This window comes from Hermetia illucens, chromosome 3 (genome assembly GCF_905115235.1).
Source record: "Hermetia illucens chromosome 3, iHerIll2.2.curated.20191125, whole genome shotgun sequence".
In the NCBI taxonomy this organism is placed as follows: Eukaryota; Metazoa; Arthropoda; class Insecta; order Diptera; family Stratiomyidae; genus Hermetia; species Hermetia illucens.
The window spans coordinates 90,150,085-90,174,998 of record NC_051851.1 but is presented as its reverse complement, the minus strand read 5'-3'; the positions used below and the strand labels follow the sequence as shown (position 1 = coordinate 90,174,998).

Sequence of the window (24,914 nt, the reverse complement as noted above, 5' to 3'; positions counted from 1 at the left end):
CACAGTTTGAGAGGATATTCATGTGCCTGTACATCTTAAGCAACGTATCTGACTGAGAGATCGATATGTGAAACATGATTTTTTTAAATTGAGGTATTATAGCATGTATCTATAGAAAGGAGTAAGTTCGTGTTTTCAGACATATCAAATCTTTTTCAACCTAAATATCTTATTTTCATGCAAAGAGATATTCAAGAACATTGAAAATTCATGAAAATGGGATTGTTCAAGTTTCATGATTATGAGATTCAATGTGCCATACAAGTTCTAATCCTATTTCGGTAGCATAATAATATGTAAATTGAATGTGCATTATCTATCTGAGCTTACGAATGTTATTCCGTACCTGTAGTTGGGTTACTTTCAATATAAATCCTTCCTGGGCTTGCAGTTTCAGCGTGGTAGCCGCTTGGCGGATGACTTCTTCTAGTTCTGAGAAGCGTCTTCTAGGCACATCGGGCATTGGGAAAATATCATTGACTAGTCCGCGAAAAATAAGTACGTCTTCCGTTACCAATTTCGGGACATTGAAATCTCGTAAAGCCCGCATGAGGACCTGATTCTCTGGCAAACTTGCATCATTTCGTTTTAGCGAGCCCGCTACTACGAGCACAGATTTTATCGCCCGCAAGCCCCAATCGTAGTGGTCCTGTTTGGAGAGCAGTTCCCGACACAAGTCGTATAGTGTTATGAACTTTCGCGCCAGGAAGCGGGCTTCCTGAAATCCTTCCGCGACCAGCATGATTTCACAAATAAGTGCAAAATCTGCCACGAACATAGCACAAGGACGAAATAAACTTTTCAAGTTTTCCGGCAATTCCGTTCGGCCGGCATAGCCTGGATTCATGGTAACAAAAATGCCCACAGACGGCTCCAAGCGTATGGTGCTGTCCATAAAGGTAAATTCGGTTTTTCGGGCCTGCAAGGAATTGAGTGAATGAGAAATAGTGTATCATGGTACATATGCATGGCCTAAGTGCTAGTCCCGTTAGAAATCTGAATCTGAGAGAAAGCGAAAGTGAAAGCATGCCGGGAAAGCATGTCATGCGGAAAAAGGTTATCATGACCAACTCTTTAAAGTGAATTATTAATTTTATAGCGACTGACATCAAATTTTTTCTGATTGACTGTGGGATAATTTAATATGCGTAGCGACAATCTGATCTCGATCTTGAAATATTGCAAAACTGACTCTCGTACAAATCAATCAAGTACCTTAATGGCGTCCTGGATGGTTTTCACTTGAATTGCAATTACAGACAGTACTTCGGCGGATATTCTATTGAATTCATCAAAACAACCCCAGGCACCTGTTTGTGCTAGGCCTTTGTAAATATTTCCACACGATTTGTAATCCATTTGCTCGGAACAATTGAATACGTACACCATAACTCCCAGTGCTCGCCCCAAATCCTTGATGGTTTCGGTTTTCCCGGTGCCGGCAGGGCCCGCTGGCGCGCCGCCAAGCACCAGACGTAATGACTGAAATGAGAAATCAATATTTATAATTAGGGGTTTAAAATTTTATTGACCCAATTGAAATCCCTATGTTGCACCTAAACAATTGGAAATAGAATTTGCGCTCATTCAAAAGGAAATTTCGTGGAATTATTGAATAAACCAGGCCCAAGATGAAAAGATATCTATCTGAAAATATTTGATTTGTAATCAGAACATGTTCCGTGGGAAAATCGAGTCCGTGTCCCGAGAGATTTTACCTTGTGTGTGCACAGTACACCTTTGTATTGTTTTCGTTTAATATCATTTTCACATTGATCCACTCATTTTCCGAATAACAGCATCCAATTATTCTAATGTGCAGCAGCCCACTACTGACTAACCAAATCAACATCATCGGAAGTATCCAGTCAGATCCCATAGTTTCAACAGTGTTATATGGAGCTCCGTCCATATGTTATATGTATAAAACCAACAGTAAGTAGGCGCACTTTATTTCAAGTTTTTAGTTTTCCACTCGCAAAAAAGTTGCTTTTAATGCGCTCGGTTTTCATTTCAGGAAACTGTGGGGAGACCACCAAATGGTGCTCAACGGCTGGGCGGAATAGAATTGCATTTAACCAGAAAGTTGGAATTAAAGTGCAGCACTGTAAAGCGAACTTATGCTATTCAGTTTTTTGCATAATTCTGGGGCTGGTTAAAGCTAATTGACGCTGGGCAATTGGAGCAAATGCAATTAAATTAACTTTCAATATATTCAGGACATTATCGGGGGTTTTTGGTGAGCCAGAATTCCGTTTGAAGGAAGGAGCGATAAGTGCAATTTAGTGAAGAAAGCATAGAGAATCCGAATTAATTATAAACCGAAGCGTTATTCAAGAATCAGCTTCAGAAAGTAGCATTCTATTCTTTTGACGGTCGACTCTCTTCTGGAAAGAAAGGGACCATTGTTGCATTTTAATTGTTTGAATCATTTTTTAATACCTATTTTATTATACCTGCGTTATGTCTATTGAATAATTTTGGGCATTTCCCGGCGCCGTACTTTCGTTAAAAAGCTTTGCTAACTTCTTGACCAGACCAGTTTCCACTTGCTGGTCATGTGTGGAGTCGTCAGATCTTCCATCAATCTGGTCGTGCAGATAACACATTTTGAGGTGTGTTTGGACATGCTCATGTGCAGGGTAGTTAGCAATAAAGCAACTAATTATGAATAAAAATTGACTATGGAAGCTTCATGCTAAAGTTACATAATTCGGTAAGTCCTCGCACGACGTATTCGCTGGAAACCATCTTCGAACTGCTAAGTGTAGCACTGCTGGAACTAACTAAAGTGACTTCTGCCAGCGAACGGGCAAACGGACTAGCGCCTTGGAAACCACTGCCATCGCTATGGAGGACATAGTGAGTACTCCAAACGCAGAACTCTGAGGGCAACACCATTGATATTGGAGCCTTAGGAACAAAGCCCGACAGAAGAGCCACTACCGGAAGCCAACTAAGAAGCGGAAGTTCGCTGTAACCCTGATCAGGAGGCAGCAATATTCTAAGCAAGATTACGAAGAAGAATAAAGAACCAGAATTCTAAGCAAGATTACGAAGAATAAAGAACCAGAATTATCGGCAAGTGGGATGAGAAGGAACTCCTAAAATACTAAGTCATTGTTGCCAATACAACAAAAGATGCTTGGGAAACCAGCAGGAGGTGGAACCTACCACCTTCAAACACAAGCACAGAGTGTACAAAGAATCGGTCGGGCGATAGTATTTGTGAATGGTAATTTCGGTAGCACGAAACTATCGTGTGGTCATCGAGCATTTGCTTGGCCGCAAGGGCTCACCTCCGACTTTGATTCCTCTTAGGTGGTCTGTCGGCACCACGCCATAGCATAGGAGGACCCGTCCTCGAAACATTCTCTTGGAACGCGCTTTGATCAGATCAGCGACACCTGCAAGGGCGTAGACCTTATGATTCTCCTCTACGATGAGATTCCTAAGAAACTGGTGGTTCGCGTCTGGTTGCCGAAGATCCGCAAAGATAAGAACATGCTTGTTCAATCCCTCCGTCTTCAAAATACCAGGACCCCTTGCACGGTGATGCACTGATGGTGAATAGTTAACTTTGCCAATTCCGTGTGAATGCAAGCCGGACTACCTGGGGGGGCACAGTGACGGTGCATTCAAGCAGGGACCCTGGATGTTGGAGCTCGAACCACTAAAGGACTGCATAGTAAACATTAAAGTTCACTCTGCAGCACAAGGGATATTGATCGGCACGCGCTTCTGTGATCGGATCTGGGGCGGGAACAAACAACAAGTATGTCTACGCGGTTTAAATGACTCACTCCGCACAACCACACCATGTTGTTAAGGCTTTGTACTCAATGGCGGCATCTATGAGGTTGGCGCAACAGTGCAAAGGCGCGACAAGCAGTCTGAGCGGCACAATGAATGCTTTCATCCGGGTCGTAGTTACATAGAGGTAAATGAGCTCACCAGTTGGCAATCCCACGGCGGGCGTTTCGCTGGCGACTATGAAGGGTAGCATTTATTCGCGAAAGATGCTAAAGCCCCCCACTTAAGCCAAGTCTAGAAGGATTTAGCCTTCTTATAATAAGACGCGATCACGAGTTGTTGGCTTTTAAGTCAACCGATCTTTCAATGACCACAATGCCTCAGTAGTGTGCAGCTTGGTTGAAGGGGCATTTAATGTTGCAAGAAATACTAGGGTAGTAGAAATGATCGTTTTGATAAAAGCGTAAAACTTGAGAGACCACTATGGAGAACAACACTGCTCTTGCAATCGAGATTAGCCGCGGGAGCCGGAAAGGAATCAGTGTTTGTTTCACTCATAAATGAATTATGAAGGTTTACATCCTCTAGAATATTCGGGCTACTATTGGGGACAGTTGAGGAGAAAAACACCCAAATATTAACTGGAAAAATCATGCAAGAAACTTAGATGACACCTTTAGTAGATAAAGTAGGTAAAAAACCGGAAAAGCGCAATAGTGATGGTTTAAGCGAGTTCCTTAATATATGGCGTGTAAGGCAGATACTAAGAGGAGGTCTAATTTAAATTTACAAAAGTGTTAGGTCAAGCGGAGGTTTAAACCTGAGAAAATACAAGGACCTAGATAAATAAATAATATCGCGGGAATATATCTTTGGCACACTGGAGGAACATGAAGGTTCAGGGGGTTAGCTATCCTGCAGGCATAATCCCACGGTCACCTTCGGACACGGATTAATGTGGCGGTCACCGTGATTCACTTCGCGGTACTGGTTTACATTAAGTGTAGGTTAAACATTCATACCAGTATAAAAGACCATGATGAACGGCGTCTTGCGTTAATAGAGACACAGATGTTCCGTTGGACTACTGACGAAATACGTCATAATTGCATCTAAAGTGAGAAAACCCGGAATTGTCAGGGCGTTAGACCGATCGTGGAAAAACCGTGGTAGAGGCATCTTTGATGATATGGGCATGTAATTCGTGTTGACGAGAACTCTCTTGCCAAGATTGGTCTGAATATCAAAGTAAATGGGAAACGACCAAAGGGCCTGCCGAAACAAAGATGGGTTCAAACGTTAGATGGTAATTTGAAAGCCTTTGGAACTTCAATCAATACAAGCCGACCCCGATATTGGCTGAAGAAAAAGAAGAAAAGACACGTAAGGTGCCACAAAACAACACTAACACAGGCACAGAATTGCTGGCTGTCCACTATTGCAAAGGACGCAACGCCGAGGAAGTCCATCTGTAGCCGGCAAAGTCGAAGATACCATTTACGCCCTGGCGAAAATCAAAGATATCATTCACTACAAGAACGCAAATGTCGAATAGACTGCGAATGTACAAAATAGATGACATGAAGCCAATCCTCTGAATCTGTTCCATGGAAAGCACAACCTTGACTGGAAGGAAGGTTCTTGGAGAAGAGAAGAGAAGTTACCATATTCCGTCAGGAGAGAGCCGATCTCGATCCCAAAGTCTACGATAGAGCTCCTTCTACCAGACGTGCTTTCACCCACTCATATCTGAAAGATCAAAAAGATGCATGAAGTTTCGAGAAAAGTGCCATTTCATTCAATATTGCACTGGAGGCCCGTGATTCATGTTACGCAAGGAGAAAGAGAGAGGGTACAACTGGCAGCGGCAGGTGACTCGTGTAAAAGAGGGAGTTGAATCGTATCTTTAAATGAGGTTACTAAAAATCAACTTAAACCATTCCTGGCCAACTCAACACCTGTAAAGGCAAAAATCAATCCATATCAACAGCTGCTAAGGCCGCCCTAGTGCAATAATAACCAGTATACAAAGATACTGGACAATTTGGTATTGGAAAACTAGAGAAGACAGTGCTAAGATAATTACTCATTATCATCATCAACGGCACAACAACCGGTATCCGGCCTAGGCCTTGCTTAATAAGGAACTTCAGAGATCCTGGTTTTGCGCCGAGGCCCACCAATTCGATATCCCTAAAAGCTGTCTGGCGTCCTGACCTACGCCATCGCTCCTACTCAGGCAGGGTCTGCCTCGTCCTCTTTTTCTACCATAGGTATTACCCTTATAGAATTTGCGTAGTGAATCATTCTCATCTATACGGATTAAGTGACCCGCCCACCGCAACATTTTGAGCCGGGTTTTATCCACAACCAGATGGTCGTCGTATCGCTCATAGATTTCTTCGTTATGTAGGCCACGGAATCGTCCATTCTCATGTAGGGGCCTAGTCAGTCTTATGAATTTCGTCGGGATACCGAATTTTTTCATGGCCTTGTACAGTTTTACCCGGGCTATGCCCTCATAGGCTGCTTTAAAGTCGATGAAAAGATGTCCATATTCCAACAGTTTTCCCATCGCTTGCCGCACAGAGAAAATCTGATGTGTTTCTGATTTGCCTGGAATGAAGCCTCTTTGGTATGGGCCAATTGTGTTGTGAGGAGAATATCTTATAAATGGTACTCGGTAACGTGATACCTCTATAATAGCTGCACTGCGTGATATCTCCCTTTTTATGTTGAACACCGATAGTGTCTCTTTGCCAGTCGTCAGGCATTGGTTCGCTGAGCATAAGTTGAATTACAGGGGAATTCAAAGTGTTGCATTTGGAGTATCAAGTGACATACCCCCGGTGCCGAGTTGGAACGGTTGCGGTGCTAGATCTTCCGAATGACCCAGGAGGAACTGTGAGTGTTCTGTGGACCAATTGGAGATAACAGGATTTCCGGATTTTATGAGATTCCGAACAAAGCCCTCAAATTGGCTAGTGAGATCCAACCCGAACGGCTCAAAAGCCAATTTGAATCATGCTCTGTGGAAAAGTATTTCCCATTTAGTGGAAGAGACAAAGGTCGATTCTGCTAAAATCAAAAATTACATGGCCTCTTCAAATTGCGCTATCTATTTTTGGAAACTTGTGGGAAGATGTTGGCCCTGGTTACCCATCGCAGGTAAATAAAACTGCCAGCATTTAGGTTGGCGATGACAAGGTCGGCTCAGAATGAATGAGTGATGCCAGTTCAGTTTCAAAACAACAAATACTAGTTATATATACGCGGCTCCTATTTGAGTGGGAGCATTGGACAATGTTGTGAACTGAAAAAGGGTGAGTTCGCCATATCGGGCTATCGTAATGAAATTTTTCATCAGGTGAAGCAATGTCGCGCATCGCGGGAAATATCCCCTTGGATCTTCTAGCGACACATCCGGGGTGATTGCTGACTTCCGAAAAGCCATTAGAAAGGATCGCTTGACCTAAACACTGATCTCTTTTGTTGGGGAATGTGTGGAGCAAAAGGACAGGGAATTGAATTACCACCATCTTGGCACATAGTGATTGCAGAAAGTATTTACATCGCTTTGGATTGGATGTCTCCTGGCTACCCCGAATGCTCTGCTGTATGTTCCATTATCCGAGATACGTGGAGGAGAGAAGACGATGCTCTCAATGCAGAAATTAACATTCTAGAGGATGATAAATACTGGGATCAAAGTCGAATTGTATTGATAGTGAACACCGCAATAGCCACAATTCAAATGAAACTCTAAGTTTCTAAGTGCAATGAGCCCGGAAAGCGCTTTGGACGCGTCACCCTCTCCGCGAAATATTTGATTTTGACCCCGCGAGGAAATGAGTGGAGAAGTGGGGGTGTTTTAGTGACTGTGAATTCCAAACACTGCTGCAGCCTGGCGCCGTAGCGTCTTTTTAAGATTTTCACTTCCACCTCCCTAAAAAATGCCTCCCAATACATCTCATCATCCAACCTATTCGAACAAATTAATAATATTATGTTATTAAATATTAAATTATCACATTTTGCTGCTGCATGTTGCATGATGTAATTCATCCTGGAATAGATTGTATTCCCAAGATCTATTAAATTTTAAAGCTTACCTGCACGAGAAGCTAGACTTACTTGAGTTAAGGTGATATAACATCGATCCGTGAGTGGTGTCACAACTAGTCTGGTAGTATTACCTAAATATTCATAAGCATAGATAAATTCAGCATCGCAAATGTTAGCAAAGCATTCGCGAACATTCTCATTCCATCGATGCCTCAACTGACTTTGCCATTGAAAGGAAGACACTCCCTCCACTCTGGCTTGAATAATTTTCAAAACAACGTCTCTACAATGGACAGCTATGGTGCAGATGGTCATGATCTTTTGCCTGCTCCCTGGGCTCAAATCACCCAATAATAAAGTGATCAATGCATTAAGCTGAGATATTTGCTTCCGATAATATTCTTTCATGGCATTTTCATAGCCTTCCTGTTGTAGGACGAAAGCGTGATTGACGGAAGATGTCCATTTGATTTGTTCACAACAAAGTGCCACTTGGGCCGGCCAATCCATCAACCATTGCTCACAGGTCTTATCATTATACTCTGCAAGCGCAGCTTCAAATAGCATACGTAGTGTGTTTTTCATACACAGAATCAATCGCTGCAACCAATCCTCCACTTTTCCAGAACAGTTGCAAGGTTCATAGAAGCTTACTTGCTCGTGGTTTTCCTTAGAAATCATAGTCACTGCCACTTTTGTATTTAGTTCGAAATGAAGACCAGCAAGTGAATCAAAAAGTTTAGTCAAATGACGCTCCACGAGGGCTGGATTGCTTCCATTAGAAAGGATATCAAGCAGATCTGCGGATGAGAGGAAGTAGAACCTTGGAAATGCCAATCTTTTCATTTCGAGGTAATTGTTTAACGCTTTTTCGCACTTGTTAAGGTCGTCTAACAGTTCCTGCAGGTTGTCAAACAACTCTTTATTCTCTATTATACGCAGCATTTTTCTGGCCGTGACCATTTCCTTAATCATATTAGCAAAGTCCTGGTCAATGTCTTCAAATGGGCTTGAGCCCTGCGGAATCTGAATGCACAAGTCCTCAGAGCCAACGAATATGTTTTCCAGGTACACCCACTTTCGTTGCACCTCTAACCAAAGGGTAATCAACTGATCGATGCTGAGCAGTCTGTTTTGCCAGCGTTTTATTTGAGGCATAATGTATTCTGTATGCTTAGAAGAACTGGCTATTTGCAGCTGCAATTGACTTTCTTCGAGGTTCTCAATAAATTCTTCAGATACTTTGGGTAGGTGGATGTCTCGACGATCATGAGGTTCATATTCGAATTCGACGTTGACCCACTTGCATTCGATGTCTGCAAGAATATTGGAAACTGCAAGTTCCTTTACTGCTTTATCCACAATATTCGTAACTTCTTCCTCGAAGGAGTGTAGATTCAAAGCAAGGAGTTGATGGAAAGTCGCCAACGGATTGGTTTTGTAAGACATCTTTTGGGAAAAAGGGAAAAATTGTCTATTAGTATTTACATTCAAATGAAACACTAAAGTAGTTGAATAATACTTCATTTAACTGCATAACGAAACATAGCAATTTTTTCAATATATATTCCTTATTATTCTTTGAATTCTTTATACCAATGGAGCAGGCATTAAATTTTCAGACTATTATATTCGAGTGATCAAAAGATAAAGTTTAATATATTCAGATATTACTGCCTCTCAGGCGGAGGAATTGTGCGTTATGCAGGTTTCTCGCTAAGTAGTTTGAGCGATAACAAAGATTTTGTGTATAATAAAACATTATTAAAATCGTTTCACCACGCACACGCACTTTTCTCAGAAACGTTTATAAATCTTCTTTTTCTTTAGCCTTTGGTCTATTCACAAGCGGGGTCGGCTCGTCGTGATCAGTCTCCCCATTTGGCTCTATTAAATGCCTGATCCGGATGCAATTTCGAGGCTTTTAAACCCCCATCCAGCGTATGAAGCCACCATTGTTTCGGCCAGCCTTTTGGTCATTTACCATCGACTTCGATGTTCAGACCAATCTTGGCAAGCGAATTCTCGTTAGCGCGAATTACGTGACCATACCATCGAAATCGCAATTTTTCCACGATCGGTGCAACCCCATATCGATCGCGGATATCCTCATTTCGAATGTGTTCAAAACGTGTGACGCCATTAGTGCAACGCCTTTCATTGTTTTTTATAGTCGGCCAACACTCAGAACCATAAAGAGCGACAGGACGGACGACATTGCGGTAAATTTTTAAAGAACCCCAGTTGTGAAAAGCCACTTTATCCAGATTGCGTTAATGCGTGAAGCAATTTCATAATGTAGTTCTCCATTGACTGATAGCGTTGACCCGAGGTATTTAAATCGCTCAGTTCTGGGCAAAACACTGCCGCTGACAATGATTGTGCCTGTTTCATGCGGATTGGTCGACAAAAATTCAGATTTATTTATTTTATTTACTCATTTATTCAATCTAAGACCGTGTTGCATGGATAAGTTGCGATTTAATGTCTATCTGCCTGTTTGTCTGCCGCACGCATTTTTCTCCAAAACGGCTAAACCGATCCGAACGAAATTTGGTGGACGGATGGGAACTATGAATCCCACGCATGCAGCGAGTGCATGCAAAGGGGGGATTCAACAATTTTTTTCACCGGATATAGTCGTGTAGGGTATCAAATGAAAGCTCTCCATTTGTACTTTGGCTCCACGCGCGGTCAAGCTGTTTTTTTTATTTTCCAGGTTTAGCTAGCTTTTTTGTTTATCTCGTTAGGGCGTCGCGAATTCCCTTGTTCATTAAGTTTTTTTTTAAAATTCGGTGCGGACCCACGCATTGATACAGACACGGTAATTTTGTAAAAATGACACGTGAGGGGTCGAAGCGCTCAAAGGACCCCTACATTCCCGAGCCTGGTTAGCACAGAGGCGCGCAAGAATTTGTCAACCAAGCACTTTCATGGAGCTTCAGCATTTGTAAGCAGACATTCACGGTCACTTCCCTCTAGGTCGTCTTTGGGCACTCAGGATGGTTGTTTGACCACCCAGCCATATAAATTGGATCTAATTGGCACTATTCAATCAAATAGGTGGGATATCTTCGACCAAACCAAGAACGAGATTGCGACCAGTTGGCAGTTCTATATTTTGCTACACCTTACAAGTCAAAACCTTTTTTTAAGGTTTTGCGCAAAACAAAACCTTATTAAAATCGATTCACTGTCTGCTAAGACGATCCAAACGACATTTGTTGGACATATAGGAACTATGAAATGCCACGCATCCAATGAGTGACATAAATTTACGTGGAGTTTGAAGAGGGGCTCCCCATTTATGCACAGGGGAGGTGTACAAATTTGTTCATCAAATATCATTATGTGGGGTATCAAATGAATGGTCTCGGTTAGTACTTTCTGAATCTGATATTAGTTTTTGGCGTGAATTTTAAAATGCGTGAGTAACGAGTCAAAATGTTCGCACTTAAAGTGAGACAGGACTCATTTTCCGAAACTACCCAACCTAAAAATCCGAAAAAATCAGGGTGGTGTGCTTAGATGAAATCTAGGCTTCAAAATATGTCCCATTCCGATATCTGCTCAAATAAACTTACTATATGTATATTACTACTTTTTAGAAATTTACTGAAAACCCCCTTAAATTCATCCTAGGACTTCCGAATGTACCAGCATAGAGGACAATATTTCCAATATACGTGCTAAATTTCGTGGAAATACGGCCATTAACGTCAAAGTTATAGCGATTCAAACTTAGCAATTTCGCGCGAATTGACTGCTTTCAAAGCCATGCAAATAAGATGCTGACGTCATAATTAACGAGAATAATTGGCACTCGCCTGAAATATTAAAGTAGCATTTAGGAAGAATCTACTTATCTGCAGTTTTCTGTAAAACACTTAGGTGAAATCTAATCTTCGAGAGATTTCCCGTTCCGGTATCTGCTCAAATAAATTTACTAATAGTATATTATCAACTTTTAGAAATCGACTAAAAAACTCCTCTTGGGTTCATCCAAGGGCATAGCACCGGCATAGAGGACAGTCTCGTGGATACACATGCCAAGTTCCATGAAAATCCAATTGTAGTGTCAAAGTTATAGAAGTTCAAACTTACCAATTTCATGCTAATTAACACCATCCTAAGCGATGCAAATAAGACGCTGACGTCATAATTAACGAGAATAATTGAAATTCGAATGAAATATTAAAATTCCATTCAAGGAGAATCTAATTCTCCCTAGCCCTTTTTAAGGTTTTGTGTGAAACAAAACCTTATTAGAATCGAGACGGTGTCTGTCCGTCTGTCTGTCTGTCTGCCTGTCTGTCTGTCTGTCTGTCACACCCGATTTATTCGGAAACGGCTGGACCGATTGTCACGAAAATTGATGAGAGTATGTAATCTGGTGTTCCCTTTACATGCAGTAAGTGGTGCCATTTTGTGTTAAGTTTAAGGGGGGGTTACCCATACATGTGAATGGAGGGTGCAAATTTTTCTTTCGCAGAATGTAGCCATGTGGGGTATCAAATGAAAGGTCTCAATTAGTACTTTTCGAAACTGGTTCAATATTTGACTTTGGGTGAAACGTAGGGGAGTGAGGGCTCAAAATATGACCCCCAAAAAGTGTAACAGGTCTCGTTCTCAGAACCTATCCAACCGAAAAATCTGAAAAAAATCACAGTGGTGCATCTCTACTAAATCTAGTCCTCAAAATATATCCGGTTCCGATATCTGCACAAATAAAGTTAATAATAGTATATTTCCACATTTTAGTAATTTACCCAGCACTCCCCTTATGTTCACCCCAGAAGTACAAAATTTGGCATGCGTGTAACATAATGCACAGTTTGGTCAAGTTTGAAGAAAATCCAACCATTATTAACAAAGTTATAGGGGGTGAAACTTCACATTTTTTTGTGTATTTCGTGCACTTTACAACCTGCATGACGTCATCATCACATATCAATTCGTCAATACAACAACGAAATGAGTTCTTTTGAATTGGGTCGCAGAGAATTATTTTGTTTTAGTTTTTTAGTTATTTGTGAACCAGACATGTGTGTATGTAGGTATATAATATATGCGTGCTAATGAACTTTGCGGGTAGTGCCTAATTCAAATAGATATAAGAAGTAAATCGGAAATATGGGTACGATCCATTTATATACGTGCATATATGTGTACAGCATTCGGAAATTGGCAGTTTGTTTGTTTAGGGTGAGCGGAATATCTATGGCTGTAATATGTACGTATGTCTCGTAGTTTGGAAAAATATGAAAGATTATGTTGAATTTGTAGTTATATACGGATAGAAAAATGTACGTTGAAATTTCCTACTTAAGATGAACACAAAACCTTTATACCTGAAGCACGAGCTTCCGGTATTCCGACTTGTTTTATATTTGATGTTGGTTAAATTCTTGGCATTTGCTAATAATATTAAACTCAGAATGTGAACTGTATGAGGTTGACTATTATCAATACAGAGCTCTCCATCAAATGATTTTTTTAAATCGCTTTCTAGAAAATAGAGGGCATTGGAATTTTTAGCTATGTGACACGGAGCTGTCGTGCACTCGTCGCTCCTCGAATCTTTTTCTTCAGCCTTCAGTTCACAAGCGGGGTCGGCTCGTCGTGATCGGTTTCGTCATTTTATTTTATCAAATGCCTGATCAAGATGTAATCTCCAGACCTTTAAGTCCCCATCCAGTGTATCACGCCACCATTGTTTTGGCCGGCTTTTCGGTTGCTTACCATTGACTTCGATGTTCTGACCAATACTGGTTATTGAATTCTCGTTCGTGTGAATTACGTGACCACACCATCGAAAACGCCTTTCTCGCAGTTTTCCCACGATCGGTGCAAACCCATATAGATCGCGGCTATTCTCATTTCATACATGATAAAAACATGTCACGCTACCAGTGCAATGCAACATCTTCGTTCCCATTACCGCAAGACGCCGTTCATTGTCGTTTATAGTTGGCCAAAACTCAGAACTTTAGAGGGCGGCAGACGGACGACATTGCAGTAAATTTTAGATTTGAGACGTGCGCTGATACGTCGATCACAAAGAACACCAGTTGGGGAATGCCACTTCATCCAGGTTGCGTTAATGCGTGAAACAATTTCATTACGCAGTTCTCCATCGGCTAATAGCAATCGGCAGACTCGAGATATTTAAATCGCTGAGTTCTGGCAATGGCAGTAACCTGCCGTTCGAAATATTTAAATCGCTCAGTTCTGGCAATGGCAGTAACCTGCCCAGAACAGCGTTGATCCGAGATGGATCAACGCTATAAGCTAATGGAGAACTACGTTATGCTCCTCACATAGGGAAACACAAAACCTTTTATACCTGAAGCGTCAAGCTTCCGGTTTCGCGACTTGTTGATATGTGGTGCTAGGAAAACATCACCTGCGTAAAGCAATGTATAGGGCGTTGGAGGTTGGATGACCCTATGACGGTGTCCATAACAAGGACAAAGAGGGGTGTTGTGAGGGCGCTTCCTTGATGAAAACCAACAGAGACAGAGGGGCGAAAGGTTATGCACTCTATGCGTTCGCGCTCTGACAGTGGAATGTTATGATTTGGCCATGGTTTGGCGTTTCCCGAATCTCGTGAAACATAGCGGAGGAATTGTTATTTTGGTGACCATGGGAACAGAGCAGAGTTAAATCATCTTATCGACACTTACTGCCAATGTATATACGGCACACATGGCGGTTTTAATGGTCTCCATACGGTATTGTTCTTTATAGTCCTTGCAATGTCTTCAGACTATAAGTAAGGATGGTTGCCACTAAGTTATACTTCAACGCAAGGTTTTCATGGAGAATCTTGCAGACGGAGTTATGACGATTGGTGTACTCGGTACTGCCCAACATCCTGCACGCAGATGTTATGTGCTGGATGGTCTCCTCTTCACAGTTGCACAACCTATAACTGGAGTTGGTGATTGAGGAATCGTGAAGAATGTATCGTTTATAATTTTTTGTTGGGAGCGAAGCATCCTGAATTGAAGTTAGGAATGCTTCGGTCTTATAGAAAAGTACACCATTAGTCAACCATTTGTTGGAGGCTTCGATGTCAATGCCTGATAACAACAAATTTTTGATATGACCTCCGTGAACGGGTTTCTCTTTCCACATGTCGATCTTCTGTTGGACTGAAGTAACATTCGACATGGGATCCCATTCTCTGCTTCCCAAGTTCAAAGGAGATAATTTATTACCTGCCATGACGGTAGCCTGATGTATTTGGCTAGATGATTGTTTCTCAAAGAAAAACTCTCGAAGAGGATGCACTTGATTGTAGTGCAACGTTTCTAAGTCAAGTACCCCCCCTCCTCCCTGATGACGTGGGATAGTGATCCTCAATTTTTCGTCACACTTGTAGTAACCACGAATGTGATATGGAGTCAAAGGCTGATTTATAATCGATGTAGGCTGTCGAGATGTTTCGTTTCTGATGGACAGCCTGCTTTACCGCGACCGTATCGATTATAAGCTGTTCTTTGCAGCCTTGGGAGCCTTTTGCGCATAGGAGGAGAAGTAATTGGTCGACATTTTGAAGGGAAAGAGGCACCCTGTTCCTTGGGGATGAGGAAAGTTATCTCCTTGGTGAAAAATGGTGGATCTAAATCAGGATCGGCAATCATCTGATTAGATTGATTTGCCAATATCCTGTGAGTGCTCTTGAACCGCTTCAGCTAGAAGTTGTGAATTTTGTCAACTCCTGGCGCCTTCCAGTTACCTCCCTTGTCAAGGGCTGCTTCTACGTCGACTTCAGTTACGTGAGGCATGGTCATTTCGGGGAGGGCCTCGCATGAACGCATAAGGTGTGGGAGCTACGCTGCTGCTAAATTGCAACGGCTGGATTCGCTCCAAACACTTCTCCAGAAATCTTCTGCCTGATCCAGATCGAGGTTACTTTCCCTATCTGAGTGGGTGAGATGTTTGTAGAATCCCAGTTGGTTCTGGAAGAACAAGGTGTTGTCTATCCTTCGCTGAAAGCTCTTTCGATATTTACGGATGCGATTGGAGCATACCGCAAGTTTCTGCTTCAGCACTTCGAGGATTTCTTCGATTCGCATATCATTGGACAGATGGTAGTTTCCAATGATGTTCGCAACGCATCTGTGCACCTTTGGCGATGGATTTCCAAGGAGTGCTTGCGTGACACGACCAATCTCCTTTCTCAACTTTTCGACTCTTCTGTTGAGTAGAAACACCCAGAACGGTAAAGTACTTCTGCGCATACCTCTGTTATTCGCTCTAAGATGTTGATTATGGAGACGGATAACCGTTGCAGCTGCAACGTAGATCAGGCTGTGAACCTCTGTAGCAGTAATCTCGCTAGCCAAACGATCAGCCAAAATTCTATCAACGGCAGCAATGATGTTAGTAGTTGCCGAAGTAAACTTCAGTTTTGGGATCTTTGGCCTATCGTCTGGGAGAATCTCAGCATACTCTGTGAATGCGAACTGGAATGCGGTCAAAGCCTCATTATAAATTAGGTCGACATCCCCAGTTACTAAGCTTCTCCTGACTACTGGATTCATGGAGTGCCTTACAGGTGGAGTACTTGTGTTACTCCTTTGACTAGTCCGGTAATTTGATGACTCCAACCCGAGCTCAAGTGAAACCTCTTGGAAGATTTGTTGCCTAGTTGGTAAGGCAACTCGGTTGTTATTCACTATCACCCGGTACTGGTTGACGACGTTCTGTTCCGGAACATGACTTAGCTATGGAAATCGGGTTATGAACGCGTCATGTAGTGGATGTCTGTACCCTGATGGATTCCGTTCCAAATCCGTGACACGGTAATAGCCGCGGACGATAAATTCGTTAAGTTGGTTCGTCCAAACCATATGACGCCTATGTCTCCCGTCCCTGGTGGTTGACGGCATAACCGCCAAAACATCCAAGAGCGAAGATGATGTTGTTGAACGACCGTTAACCGTGTTGGGTACTGTCTTCGTGTCCCTGGGGTCCCATTAAAAGAATTTGAAATATTTTCCCCAATTTTGTTCCCACGAGTGTTGGGGAGGCAGTCAACCCTGCAACAGAGCACCAATGTTGCAACGTTCCATGGTCACCTCCAAAGGTAGGGAAGGTATTTGGAGGGGAGCCGCTGAAATACAGTGTAACGTCACATTCATCCGGCGCGTCGATCCCTTCACCCCGGATTACGGATTTGTTAAGGAGGTTTACTCCCCCTGAACGGGAAGAATCGGTAAGGGAGGACGAACACAAAGGGAAACGTTCTGCTTGTTCGCGGCTACTTATTTACAAGATTAACTTGCGATATTCGTCATGTCATTATCTGCAATCCATGACACGCGCCTGGTCGCATGCAGCTCTGCGTGTGCAACTCAGTTGAGGATAAACCTGGTACGCCAGGTATATATATATATATCCTTTCAAGCTGTGGTATAGTCCGAAGAGTCCTGTCCGGTAACAATCTGACCTAATGGGTTTCAGTCTTAATCCGCACTGTCTTCGATATAAGATCCATGTCTCTGTAGTGTAGAACCACCGCGTCATTGGCTGAAGTGTTTGCGACAATCGGGATATAGTAATACATTTTCGCATGGTCGCACACACTTTGCGTTAAAACGCATCATCGCTGTGATGCGGACCTTTAGATGTTGCATTCAGCCCATCCTTAGGCTGGTCGCCCCTCGGTCCGGTTGGACGGGAAGAGGGTCCGTGGGCTTTTTTAACTATATATATATATAAAGTTTAGCAATCGGTGAAGGAATATTTTGCATTTTTAGCTATGTACGAATGGACGACCGTGCTTAGAAAGTTCCTCACATAAGAACAAAACACAAAAACTTTATACCTAGCGGCCAGCGTTCGGAATCCCGACTTGTTTTGAATTGCGGAGGGCATCCGTGTTCAACGCAATGAGGGGTATTTGTATGCTTTGTGCTGAAAATGCGAGTTAAATTATCCTGTAATGCATCAAAGTACAATTCGAAAGAATGATCGATCGCAGACTGAATGCCGTTCTGGATCCCGCTGCGCTGATCACATTACCCCTATAGGGATCCCTGTGGAGCAGTGTACAGACATCACGCGGAAGTGTAAATAGCTAACAATTGTGTGACATATTACGGTGCTCAATCCCATAAAAATCTGATGTTCGAAAAGGAGTCCGCAGGGTTGCAATTTGCGATTGGGGCTCGTATCATTTTGTAAAACTCCTGAAGGCATGTATAGGTGGTGAATTTTGACAATCAGAATGCGTACAACACTTGTGGATGTCTTCCTGGCTTTTGACAGAATAAACTTTGCATTATGTGTGTCTGGTTCCGACTGACTGTGTTTAGCTGCATTTAGGTTCTGTCACTCTTCTTTATAGGAAACTTGTTCCCAGTTTTTGTTAGCAACATTAACCTACTGACACTTCAATTGCTAGTTCTGGTCCCGACAATTGAATTTCCCTTTGATAAAACATCCAAAATTTCATTTCCCTCTACGCCGCGGTGACTAAGTTCGCAAAGTAATATTATCGCTGTATTGTATCTAGAAATAGAGTTCAATCGGTTTCTATATTCCTGAACGAAGTTGGCGATGTTCAAAAGGCTACTTAACGCCGTCAACGCAACTCGACTATCGCTGCAAGTTAAGATGCGCCTGTCCTATAATCGCTCATGAATCACCTGGGTTGCAGCGATTTCTATCAGATATACTACAAGAACGGGATAAGAGTCAAGATTCTGAAAAAGTGCCCACGTCTTACGTGCAACAATGCGTGCTTCCCACCGTCGAAAGACCCATTAAAGAAAATCTCGGAAGCCTGATCGACAGAGAGTGTAGTGTGCTAGTTACCGCTCTCTCTCTCTCCTGCACTGGCCACATCACCAGCTTGCTAATCATTTTAGAGCATTGTGCAGAGTTTAGTTTAGCGGCTGTTCTCTGATGTGGAGTGTGGTGAAGCGATGTTAGGTGTCCGTCGAGTGCGCCAAGAGTGGGCGTCCAGGGGCCGTTTGAAAAGCGATACCCGGCAGAGACTTCATTAGAGAGTTTTTTTTTCTTACGTGCGTTAAGTGTGAGTTAAGCTACAATAATTAATAATAATTGGCGCAACAATCCATATTTGATCAGGGCTTTGAAGTGTGTTAGAGCACTTCATCCAAGACCGTAACGGTACGCTAGGAGGCAATGTGGTCAGCATTGCGCTCGCCCGAGATTATTACCCTGATTTGACTCAAGTACTCATTCACAGCTGAGTCGACTGATATCCGACGTCAAATCACGATGCAAATTCCACTGCCACCAGTGAGATTTGAACCGCGGCCTTCCGTATGACAACTCAGTGTTCTAACCACTGAACTATCCGCTACAATAATTAGTCGTGAGAAAAGTATCATAGAATAGTTTTTTAATTGTTTTTTTTTTTGGCATTCAGTCAGCATTGGCGCGTATAGACAAATTCAGTTCCTTTTTAATATTCTCATCCGCACGTACTTCAACAAGTTTTTCAAATACTTTCCATGCAGTAAATTACCGTGCTATAGCAGATTAAAGTTGTTAACTTAAAACAAGAATAACCCATACGTATATTTTAAAGTGAAATAACAAAGTAATTGTATAATAGTATAAAGTGTTGACCCCAACAATGAATCATCGAAAACTGCGTAGCAAATAGTCGAATCGAATAAACTCGATACCGTTCGGGATAAACGAAGTGAAAGAGGTTGGTCAAACACATCAACGAGCACTATGACGAGGAGAAGCTGTTCATGGACGTCGATCGCATTCTGAAAATTTGGGAGGAACGCAGTGTTTACGACATCGACATTATCAATGAGTTTAGAAAGGACCTTTTGAAAAGACCGAGTCGCAGTTAGAAGAGTAGCCAGAACCACTGTCGGAAATCGCAGACCCAATAGGAACACAAGTCCGAACACGAGCCGTCGAAATCAACCGAAAATAGATACGCACGTGACGGTCGGTCCGCACGTGCCAGCAGGAGACCTTTCTGAGTTACAAGAGCTTATCGGGCTGCTAAGTTAACTCGAAAAATCAGAACTCGGTAATTCGTCATTGTACATTAAGGCTATTTCGGAACTTAAATTAACCAAAAATATATTTGAGAGAAGAGCATACGCATACGACATATGTTATGGTATTGTCAGTGCATCCAGTTATCTGGTTGTATAATCGTATAAGTATTACTTAAAGTTAAAAGTTAAAGTTAAACTGATTTGTAATGAACACGATAGGCGATTAGAGTTATATTCGTTCTGGTTTAGGTTGTTCTGCGCCATAGCGTAACACATTGAATTGTTTAAAGAAGGATGTCGCCCAAAAATAAGAAGTTCGCGGGAATTTCCGCCGTTGTAACTGCCGTTTCAGAAAAGATTAAGGCCTCCATTTTGTCAGTGGAACGCTGCGGCGTGCTTCCTCCAGTTGGAGGCGCAGTTCCCACTGGCAGGTGTCGTCAAGCTGAATCACTTGCTTGGAGATCTGATGCTTATCGGCCACGGCCCTAGTCAACTACTTCGGGGATGAAGCAGCTGGGTGGAGCCAGGGTTGGCTGTGTGCTACCGAACTCCTCGTGACTTCCGCAACTGCTGGAGGGCACGTAGGTTATACTAGTGTGTTTGGGAAGCAGTCTTCTGAAGGTGTTGGGAGCGATTGGGGACACAATTCACGAGGTGAACACCCCCCTGTGTTCGCGAAGGTGCCGCTTGAGACCGTCGACGTGTCGAAAATGAAACGGCAAATGGTTGTGGTTGCGGCTAATGTGGCCACACTGACGGCAGCGGTGAACGTTTTGCGTTCGAGAGAGCAGGAACACGTTTGATGTTCGTCATGAGAAATGGGCGTGCCCCGCGGTCCGAATCGAACTCCGAAGTCGTAGGTTTGCAGATCAGGCCACTAAATGTAACAGCCCACGCAAATTTCTTAGGAACCAACACACTGCTAGAGAGATGCGGCGGCGTCTACTAAAAATGCGGAGGCACTTAACCTTGTAGTATATGACCCCCTTGGTAGGCGTAATTATCTATATGCAAGGAAGGTTTTCCCTCAGCAGTTAAAATTAGCTGCAAAAAACCCCACGCCCATCGTAAATTATGGCTACAGGTATACCTAGACGTAAGTTTTGGTTTGCGTAGGATTCTTTCGTGGCGTTTTTTTTTGGCTGGGTGTTACTATAGATTGCTGGTGGATATACAGCATAGATCCCTGATAAACGCCACCGTCTCCCTTACATTGTCAGAGAAAATTTCAACCTGCGCAAACAACACTCTTTCCATCATTTTTGAGATCATTGACGACCCAAAATACCGCAGTATCCCCTGTCCTGTGTAACGCTGCGCAAATCTTCTTGAAATTGATCCACCCCGTACTAAGAAACTCCTGTTTCGTCTACTTGGACGAGATTCTGGAAGCCTCTACAGCCGAGTAGTTGGCATATTCCGAGATTAGTTTTCAACACTTCCTTGAAAATGGCCTAACGTTTAACGTTGAAAACTATAGATTTTTTCAGCTGCAAAGGAAATTTCTAGGCCATTCCATTCATGTACTAAGAAACTAAGAATCGTGGGAGATTTTATAGTCCCTAGAAGCTGCTCAAATCCTCGAAGCACTTGGTCGACGCTACACTTTTGGCATTCCCCCAGCAGGATGCACCCCTTGCCGTATTCGTCAATGTCTTAGATATCTGCTCTTCATCAGATGGTGAATAAAAGTTGACAATCGTTGGGTTTCTCCTCAAAACTGTTGACTACCGCTACGATGGTGAATTACTAGTGGCGCGGCTGAGCATCAATTATTTCCTTTTCCTCTTCGAAGATAACACATGAGTGGACCCTCTGTAATCGCTGAGATTGCAGTTTATTTGGCAGCCAGGATGCCAAAATCGCGATTTCTACTTCAAAGTGTTCGCAAATAGTGAAAGATTGAAATTTCGAAAAATTTGATTTGATTTGATTGGATTTTGTGATTTTTGCCTTTCTAGATATTCCAGGCACCGAGCTATGAAGGCAATCGCAATTTTACTTTCTTCCGAGACTCTTTCAAATAATTGCTACCATTGCCTTGATGCACTGGTCAATGCAGTTAAAATCTATTTATTAGTAAATAGATTTATAATTAATAAATAGATTTTAACTGTATCGTCAGAAAGAAATTATCAATTTGTGTCTTTTTCTGTACGAATTAACGTAACCCCCCTTAAGTCTTATCTTTTCATTACAGTTATATTTAACAGATTATTTTCCTTTTTTGACAGGTAGCTAACCTTTTTACGTACGAGAAAATAAGAAGGTTTTACAAGAAACCAATTAGACAAGTATTGAGTTAACCATTTGTAGGCTGGAAAACAAATTACCAGGCATTGTATAGGCTGCTCCTTGTGAAGCTAAAATAAAAAGATAAAAGTCAGAATTCAAACATTTCATGTCGCATGACATACCTTTGTGGCACGAATCAGGTCCATCCAGTGCCTTTCAGAAACTGCTTTGTTCTGAAGTTGAGCAGTAGTTCGTAAAGCAGCAGTTAAATTTCTAAGATTCTGCTCTGTGTGAATGTATGGTTGAAATGTACGTACATTCTTATCCAAGCTTCGCAACTCCTTGAAAAATTTTTTACATTCGTTCTCAACTTCCTCCGTGTCAATTTGCATCCAAGGCGTTGCCTTCCAGTGATCTATGCAAGACTCAATTGCGTAAGCGAAGTCCCACACTTGCTAATTTTTAAGTTTGAATTATTATAAATTTCTCACTTTTGATATATTGTCTCGGAAAGGTAAAAGCTATTTACCTTTATGTAGTTCAGATCTTTCAAGCTATTTTTCAGATTTACTGCGTTTGGTAGTGGTACTTGAAATAATCTCGCAGATCTTTCTAAAATTTCCATTTCGCAACAAAATTCCCAAAGCTCTGCAAATATTTGATCACTTTTCTGGTAGGCATCTGAGCAGGGGAAGGAGAATATCTGCAAGGAGATTATTACGGCAGATATAAATATAAAATTGTTGTTTTCCTATAATTTACTGGTAGATCGATGAAGTTCCTTCGATAATTTTCTAATCGACATGTGAGGAGAATTATTTGCTTGCTCGTAACATCCCGCTGATATCCTAACGCCGAACTAATTCGGTATGAAGTTCTGTCAGCGGTATTCTTTATCAGTCTCCACTGGCTTGGTAGTTCGTCTATCAATCTGATCATTTTGTCTGGTAAACTAGCACTACACATATTCAAGAATGCAGCGGATTCCTTCATTGGCTTGAATATGTTCTCAACATTTGTTCCCTGCATTTGGAGTTGTTCCATTACATGCATAATTTCACATAATTTATCGAAGTCTTCCTTCTCAATGCTAGCGTTAAGGGTGCGTAACCCATTAGCTACAAACTTCTCCAAAGCCTAATAACAAGAAAATGCAAATTGAAATAAGCAATTGCAAAAAACTTTACATTTATTCAATACTGTAAGGCACTCCTTTATTTGCTGTTTAAGGCACTCTTTGAAGATATTCGCCTGCTTGCAAATAGTATTGAGCAAATCGTGCTTAGCAGTTTTTGCATTGACTAAAAGCCATCCTTCGAATGTACAAGCGTCATCAATATTTTCTGCTTCCTCGAAGAGTTCCATGTAACAGTCAACCTAAGAATTATTAGAGAACATTATTTTCTTTGACAAAAACTGAATTTGATGGAATTAACTTTCTCTAAAATATATAAAAGAGACGCGCTCGCTTCCCTCTCCAAATCCAAACCCATAGATCCACAACACGGTCAGAGCGCAAATAGATAATACCAGCGTAGTCGAGGTGTTTCAACAAAGATGTCATAGTCCACTAAACTCCTCCAAGTCCTTCGGACAAGGCAGCACAAAGAACTTCACCGATAACAAGAAATAATATCGGTGGAATTGAGAGCGGAAATCAGCTTTCTCTCTGCCGATGAAGCTTGGAGGAGTTCCGTGATATGTTTCAGGATTGTGATATTGTGAGGAACCTTTGGGACGTGGCGATGACCTGCATAAAACCCGAATAAGAAGCTTTTTTGCACATCGATATCCTCGGCCGGGATACTAAGGGTTACTACCGAGTGATAGTTATAGGTAATATAAATAATCTTTTAAACTTCAGAGACGCAAGCCTTCCACCCTGCAAGAAGAAGCGGACGCAACATGCAAAAGAAAGTAAGCAATCTTCAGATGGTGATCCCTTTCGAGGCCGATGTCAGGGTCCCTTTCGTTAGGTACATCCTGAAATCTTCTGCTGATAGCAAAACCTTCAGTCTGATTGCTCGTACGGTGTCAATCATTTGAAACCCAACTGACTTCCTGCAAGCTATGTGCTTTAAAAATGTGGCACCAATAACGTAACTTCCCACCATTATCGTTTCCGTCGAAAAAAACCGTGTTTTCCCGTTACATGTCTGAGCAAGGTATTATCACCTTGGCATTCAGATCGCCCTTTACGAGCCTCCCCTAAACTGCGTATAATTGCCGGTAGAAAGCATCCTTCTCCACTATATTGGACCAGTTAACCCGTTGATGAGTTCAGTCCCCACATACTCGAGGAGGGCGATCAGACCTGAGTCTGCAAGGAACTCATCTGAAGTGGCTCTGCCACGAAGCTTCACCGGAGGTTATCTGGTACCATGGGAACCGGGATGGCCCTCTGAGAGCATATGCTCCAGGAGAAATATCTAAAATATTTAAATAAAATAATAATAAAAATTTTGTCGTATACAGTCGGCTACTACGGTATGGCGCAAATCACTCCAGACGTGTCCAGAATGAAAGTACGCGAGGAACCAGCAGAGTTTTTTTCAGATCTCTCAACAAATCCCAGAGCGTTCAGACAGTGCAGTTTTTGGAAACAGAAGCGAAATAATACTGGAGCGGACTTTGGGGGTTATTCGTCAAGCATGCTGGGTGGATTACCTCCGAAGGCAACCACCGTGCCATTACGCCTGGCATGAATTTTGCGAAATTCATGAAACAGCTTGAAAAACTGGAGGGAACCTGGTCTGGATCGGGTGCACAATTTCTGGTATGAACAATTTACCAGTATACACGAACGGTTGGCACATAGCATGAATCAGGGCATTAATTGGCTTGAGGAATTCC

General features: G+C 42.3%; 1 protein-coding gene across 2 annotated transcripts in view; it reads right to left on the bottom strand.

Moving 5' to 3' along the window:
* Nucleotides 1–24,914, bottom strand: part of LOC119652359 (dynein beta chain, ciliary) — a 155,248-nt gene that overhangs the window by 58,293 nt on the left and 72,041 nt on the right. For both annotated transcript variants that reach the window (XM_038056444.1, XM_038056445.1), the window contains exons 13-20: nt 23,262–23,438; nt 22,824–23,198; nt 22,591–22,764; nt 22,244–22,516; nt 22,160–22,189; nt 7,888–9,267; nt 1,216–1,482; nt 347–919 (exon numbers count right to left, since the gene is read on the bottom strand). In XM_038056444.1, coding sequence (XP_037912372.1) covers nt 347–919; nt 1,216–1,482; nt 7,888–9,267; nt 22,160–22,189; nt 22,244–22,516; nt 22,591–22,764; nt 22,824–23,198; nt 23,262–23,438 — 3,249 coding nt within the window. The remainder of the gene's footprint in view (nt 1–346; nt 920–1,215; nt 1,483–7,887; nt 9,268–22,159; nt 22,190–22,243; nt 22,517–22,590; nt 22,765–22,823; nt 23,199–23,261; nt 23,439–24,914) is intronic.